This window comes from Palaemon carinicauda, chromosome 11, assembly GCF_036898095.1.
Source record: "Palaemon carinicauda isolate YSFRI2023 chromosome 11, ASM3689809v2, whole genome shotgun sequence".
NCBI classification, from domain to species: Eukaryota; Metazoa; Arthropoda; class Malacostraca; order Decapoda; family Palaemonidae; genus Palaemon; species Palaemon carinicauda.
Window position 1 is genome coordinate 79296230 of NC_090735.1, and position 7092 is coordinate 79303321.

The 7092-nt window shown below is 40.4% G+C and overlaps 1 protein-coding gene across 1 annotated transcript; it reads right to left on the reverse strand.

Annotated features, from left to right (window-relative positions):
- Positions 1-3835: 3835 nt before the first annotated feature.
- On the reverse strand, positions 3836-6516 carry LOC137649343 (uncharacterized). The gene is made up of 4 exons (XM_068382325.1): positions 6062-6516; positions 5621-5906; positions 4500-5509; positions 3836-4304 (listed from the first exon to the last, which is right to left on the reverse strand). The coding sequence occupies exons 1-4, from the start codon at positions 6514-6516 to the stop codon at positions 3836-3838; spliced, it is 2220 nt and encodes a 739-aa protein (XP_068238426.1).
- Positions 6517-7092: the final 576 nt, after the last annotated feature.

Sequence of the window (7092 nt, forward strand, 5' to 3'; positions counted from 1 at the left end):
TATGCCTAGTAACCCAAGCCTTAGAATTAGAACGCCATAGAACATGTAGCAGGTCTTTATTATAGTAAAACCATTCTGTCGTGGCCGCTGAGACGATTTCTGTTCCCCTGTACAGCGTACCTATGTCAAAACAATTCGACCACTTTAAGGAAAAATGAACACTGCAGTTAGAAAAGAGCCATCCAAACTGAATGAGAGTAATGCTAGCCGTTGATAACAGATGACATTCCACAGGGTATGCCCAGGGTGCATCCTCACCTTTTTCACTAATCTCACTGGATTACAAGATTAAATCTACTCTCTCTCTCTCTCTCTCTCTCTCTCTCTCTCTCTCTCTCTCTCTCTCTCTCTCTCTCTCTCTCTCTCCTGTTATTCTTGTCGAACAGAGTATATATTTCATTAGGTACACTGTTGAATAAGCGTAATTTTAATCGGACATTATCCGTAAAAATATACTGTTCTTAGCCGTAATTCAGTAAAATACTGGAGAGTGTAATTTTTACCCTACCCTGTTATCTTATTACGGGTTGATGATCATAATATCACCATTTAACGTCAATATTTCCGTTTATTAGACGGTACATTTATTACTGGATTTTTACCGGTTTTTCGGCATATTTTGAACAGTGTAAGTGTTACGACCTCGGGTGAGGCCGTGGTGCAAGGTCTTTAAAGCACTCGGTAAGAGAGGTCAGTGGTTTTAAATGTTCAATGAAAAAGGGTCAATGGAAACGAAAATACGAAAAAAACTTAACAATGTTTAATATACACTTAAAACTACAAATTAAAATTAACATAGCAAATACACATCAGTCAGCCTTGTGACAACAGGACCAAAAATCACGTCCTGAGAATAAACATCCGAAAGGATGACCTAACCTCTAAAATATAAATCCCTAAGACAGATGAATAAATATACAACACAAACAATAAATCAGGGGCCCAAATTTAGAAAACTTACCTATTACTAAATAAGGGTAGGAAGGAAGGAGGAGAGCACAGTGAGGAAAGACTTAAACTCCTACTTATATTATAAAGCTAAACCTTATACAGTAATCACAAACTTCAACAAAAACTATTCTCCATACGAAAATAAACTAATCAAGTTATATATATATATATATATATATAAATGTTACAAAAGAAAACCAAACTTTCCAATTACAGAAAGAACGAAGTATTATTTATAACACAGCGGGCGTTTCCAGGTGCTAGGCTTATATTTAAAGCCTCAGGGAACTCTGGCGTAGATACCAGGCAAAACAAACAGTCACACATCAAAGCACCGCCTTCAGAGGGAGTACTGGAGAACAGGTAAGCACGAGGCATAGGCACAGCAACGTCCTCTCAAAAATAAAATGGATAGAAAATTATTACCTGGAAGCAGTTTCCCAACATGCCTCCTCACGAGCTATCAAGCTTCCCACACAGCTGCACTGACGAAAAGACGTGCTGCAGAGGTGCCCCTCCTGCGTCCACTCGACCGGGAACAAATCCTGGAAAACAGCCTGAGCCCGCAGGAAGTCCACACCCAACACTAGCCAAGTCAAGGCTGAAAAGCTCAGATACACCGTGGGTGGCAGTTCCTGCGCAAACAACCCCAAAGGTAATTCTGAAGATCCAAGATGAGGTAATCCAAATAACAGCTGTGGTGTAAAGGTGTGGGAGGCATACAAGTCTAGCCTGAACTGTCTTTATCCTTCTCTCCTAGCAAGGAAGAAAACATTCTCCCCTATGACGACAGCATAAACAAACTGACGGAGAAACTGCTAGTCGAACTCCATAATCCTTGGCAGCTTTGATAATGAATACAACAGGTGGCGTTAGTAATACATATCATAATTCTCACTACAATACCGGAGAGAAGGCCAACAAATGTCTCTGGCAAAACTGCCTTAGAATTTAAGATTATTACGGTAATACCTAATACCTTCCTCCCCGAAGAAAAAAAAAATTATTCTTTTTTTTTTTTTTGCATCATAATACAACAAACAACAACAACTAAAAAGAAATTTCTTTTTTTTTTTAGATTAGAGACCTGAGAAAAATAAAAAAAAAAAACACCCTAAAGACTATACAAGTTAGATACAAAGAATTCATAAATAGCAATGATAAACCCTTGAAACAGAATGCCAGTTAGTCATAACACACAAACCAAATTTGCAAAACTAACCAAAGAGTTCATAACAAAAATGACAATCACCTGACATAAAAATACCGTTAGCCTAATACCTAACATACCAACGCAATTTGAGAAAACGAACTGGGCAGTGCATGAGGAGGGGTAGGCAAAACAGGTTTAATTAGACCTGGATAGAGCAACAGGAATCTTATTTTCCGATCCTTTCACGTGTTTAATTACTAGATTAAACTCCTGTAGGAAAAGCGCCCATCGCAAAATCCTTTGGTTAGCCCCTTTCATCCGTTCGTTGAACACCAACGGGTTGTGATCTGTCCAGATTTCCACTGGAAAAGAAAAATTAGTTACATAGGGTTTAAAATAATTCAAATTTCGGACCAAAGAGAGAGCTTCTTTTTCGACTGTCGAATACCGCCTCTCAGCTGCCAACAACTTTTTGCTGAAGTAAGACACTGGATGAACTTCACCATGTTCTTTCCGTTGGAAAAGAACACCTCCTATACCCACGTCACTAGCATCAACAGCAATGATAAATGGCTTGTGATAATCGGGGGCAGTTAAAATAGGATTAGTCACCAATACCGACTTAAGTTGATTAAAACCCCTCTCACACTGGTCAGACCATAAGAATTTTTTTCCCTTTTCTAACATACTAGTAAGAGGCTGAGCCAGATCAGAGTAATTACGGACAAACCGGCGGTAATACCCTGTCATGCCCAACACTCTTCTTACATCTCTAATATTTACAGGTCTTTTTAAACTTACAATAGCCTCGAGGTTAGCTTGCTTTGGAGCCACCTGACCAAAATCAACCTCGTGACCTAAATAACAAACCTTGGCCTGCCCTATTTCACACTTACCCAAATTAATTACAAGGCCAGCACACCTTAGAGCTTCAAAAACCTTACGAAGCCTTACTATACGGGTATGCCAGTCATCACTATAGATCACCAAATCGTCAATATAAATTTCAGTTCCTTCCAGACCGCAAATAACCCTATTCATTAGCCTCTGGAAAGAGCAAGCAGCATTCTTCATTCCAAAGGGCATAACCTTACATTCGTAAAGTCCGAAAGGAGTGACAAAGGCAGATATCTCACGTGCAGGATTGGACAAAGGAACCTGCCAGTACCCTTTCAACAAATCTAATTTAGTTATAAACTTGGCAGACCCTATCCCATCCAGACAGTCATCAATACGGGGTAATGGAAACGAATCATCTTTGGTGTGGGCATTCACCTTCCGATAATCCACACACATACGGAAATTACCATCACCTTTTTTTACCAGTACTACAGGAGAACTCCGGGGACTCACTGATGGCTGAATAAGGTCATGCCTCAACATATAATTAATCTCCTTACGGACCAAATCCAATTTTACCGGATTCAGACGGTAAGGACTCTGTTTAACAGGGGAAGCACCCCCCCACATCAACATCATGGCTCAAAACCTGAGTTCTACCTGGGGCATCCTGAAACAGTTCTGGAAAAGAATGGCTTAACTTTAGCACTTCTTTTCTTTGGTTAATATTTAAATGATCTAAATTACCTGTCAATAGTTCTAAATTTAGCATGTTTTCCCCTAATGCATCCGATGTGACCTGACACACTAAATCATCGGACTCCTCCGGAGGTACATCAATTACCACTAACACCGGTTCACATAAGATAGCTAAGGGATCACCCCTTTTACTCAAATAAGGTTTAAAACGATTATATGAAAAACTTTACATTTACGTCTCGAACCAGGAGACTCCACCTCAAAGTTAACATCAGACAACTTCCTCAGAACCTTCCAAGGACCCTTATACTTCGGCTCGAGAAAACAGTCTGGTTCCATACTCAGTACTAACACTAATTGCCCAGGTTCGAATGAACGAACCTTAACCTTTTTATCAAAATTTTCCTTCATTCGGAATTGAGATTGTTTCAAATTCTCCCTAGCAAACTTCCATGTACTCAACCTCCTAAACCTTAAGTCTTCCCCCAATCCTCCAACTTTTCCTTCCCCCTTTTGGCTGGATTTTATAACTTCAAACATAATTTCCAATGGTCCTCGAACTTTGTGCCCAAATACCAACTCAAAAGGAGCTACACCTGTGGAAGAATTAGGATGACTTCTAATGGCGGAGAGGGCAAAAGGAAGGGCTTTGTCCCACTCGCTACCAGAGTCATAACAATGTTTTTTTAGTACTGATTTTAGGGTTTGATGAAACCTTTCCACTAAACCCTGACTCTCCGGATGATAAGGTACGCTGGTATTGTGCTGAATGGCCAGTTCAGCACACTTACCCCTAAATACCCTACTCGTGAAATTCGTCCCACAGTCTGTCTGAATTACACGAGGGAGACCATACCTAGAGAAGAAGTCAATTAATTTTTCAAAAACATTTGTAGAAGTAATACGCCTCATAGGTATAGCTTCAGGAAAATGTGACGCTCTATCCATAATAGTTAATAAATATACAAAACCAGTTTTAGTCTTGGGTAAAGGACCTACCACATCAATAACCAACTCTGAAAAAGGTTCTCCTATGGCCGGTATAGGATGTAACAGGGCTTTAGGAATACACTGGTTCGGCTTCCCCATGACCTGACAGGTTTCGCACTCTCGGATAAATTGTTTTACACATATTTTTATTCCAGGCCACCAGAAATATCTAGCCAAACTGTGGAAAGTTTTCAACATTCCCAAATGACCTGAAAAAAAATTTGTGTGAGCCAATTCCAACATAGATTTTCTGAACTGAACTGGCACAACTATCTGTTCAATACGAACAACATTATTTGCTTCACCAGTGGCAGGACGACTAAACCTGTATAATAGACCTTCTATGATCCCAAACCTAGGCTTAGTTAGATCATCGACATCACTCAACTCAAAAGTGAATTCGTCTTTCTGAGCTTTAATGAAAGCAGCTCGCTCAAGGTTAAAAGGATTAACTACATCACTTCCACTACTTTCTACTGACCCGGGCCTTTCTACATCTAACTCTATACTATTTAATAATAAATCATCATCATTATCTCCAAGTAAATTAGCAGCTCTTGCTGCGGACCAAGTAGTTATAGCTACAGGACAGGCATTAACCGACAATATGGGGAACAGCTCTCGACCTTCCCCATCCAACATGTCATTCCCCAGGATACCATCTATTCCAGGGATAGGCAAACTATCCACCACAGCCAATTCCGTTATTTGACTGTATCCTGGAAAGGACAAGTGGACATTAATCAACGGAGCCGAGACAACCGAGTCTGGGAAACCTCCCAACACTACAAAATTCCCCGTATAATTTATATCACTACTTAAAGTAGTTTTTACAACCAATGACCGGGCAGAACCAGTGTCCCTAAGAAATTTAACCTGGACAACACGGTTATCATAAATCAACTAACCAGGCCATACATATTTGTCAAACTCAAGTCATGCTTGAGCATTAGGAGTATTAGGAACATTCTGAACATTGCTACTTACACTACTACTGTCTACTACAGATCTGTCTACAGAACTACTATCTACATTAGACCTATCAGGAATTATAGCTACAGTACTTTGACCATTACGTTCCAGGTAACGTTGACGAGCATAGCATTGACTTTGGAAATGTCCTGGTTTGTTACACCAATAGCAAGTTCCTCGACGACCTGAACCTCTGTTTTCCTGATTATTAGGCCCGATATTACCTACATTAGGGTAACTTCTATTAACAAAAACCTTAGGGGTAGGAGACACTCCTTGAACTCTACTCATATTCCTACACCTGAAAAGGAATTAGGATTAACATTATTTCTAGGGATATGGGGACTTGACGAAGAGGTATCTCCTCTCCCACCACCCCTGGGTGTGCGAACCGAAGGGTTATTTGACATTTCATAATTAAATCTAACACTACCGGACCGATGCGTCAACTCATACTCGTCGGCTAAATGAGCGGCATTACTTAACCTACTAGCCTTTATCTCCTCCAGGTGTACCCTCAACTCCCTGCTACAGGCTTTCTTAAATTCTTCAAGGAGTAGCAGCTCACGCAACGCAGCAAAAGTTACCACCTGTCGACTCTTTAACCAGTCGTCGAACTGTTCCTCCTTTATGCGGGTAAACTCGACAAATGACTGTGCCGTGTGCTTATTAAAATTACGAAACCTGAGGCGATAAGCCTCTGGGACCAGATCATATGCTTTCAACACCAAGCTCTTAACTTTATGATAGTCCCGTGCTACTCCCTCCTCCAAGGCATTATATACCTGAATTGCCTTGCCAACTAATCTACACTGTATAAGAACGGTCCACATCTCTGTGGGCCAAGACAACCGGGTAGCCACACGTTCAAATGCCTTAAAGAACTCGGGGACGTTTTTTTCATCAAACATTGGCACTAATTTAAGTGCTGCCCCTAAATTAAATTTTTCCTCCAGCCCCACCCTTGGCGAGCTAGCCCAATCACTGAACACCCTGAGCTCTCTGTCCTGTCACGGTCGCCACTTTGTTACGACCTCGGGTGAGGCCGTGGTGCAAGGTCTTTAAAGCACTCGGTAAGAGAGGTCAGTGGTTTTAAATGTTCAATGAAAAAGGGTCAATGGAAACGAAAATACGAAAAAAACTTAATGTTTAATATACACTTAAAACTACAAATTAAAATTAACATAGCAAACACACATCAGTCAGCCTTGTGACAACAGGACAAAAAAACACGTCCTGAGAATAAACATCCGAAAGGATGACCTAACCTCTAAAATATAAATCCCTAAGACAGATGAATAAATATACAGTGAACCCTCGTTTATCGCGGTAGATAGGTTCCAGACGCGGCCGCGATAGGTGAAAATCCGCGAAGTAGTGACACCATATTTACCTATTTATTCAACATGTATATTCAGACTTTTAAAACCTTCCCTTGTACGTAGTACTGTTAAAAAACTACCCTTTAATATACAGAACACTTAATG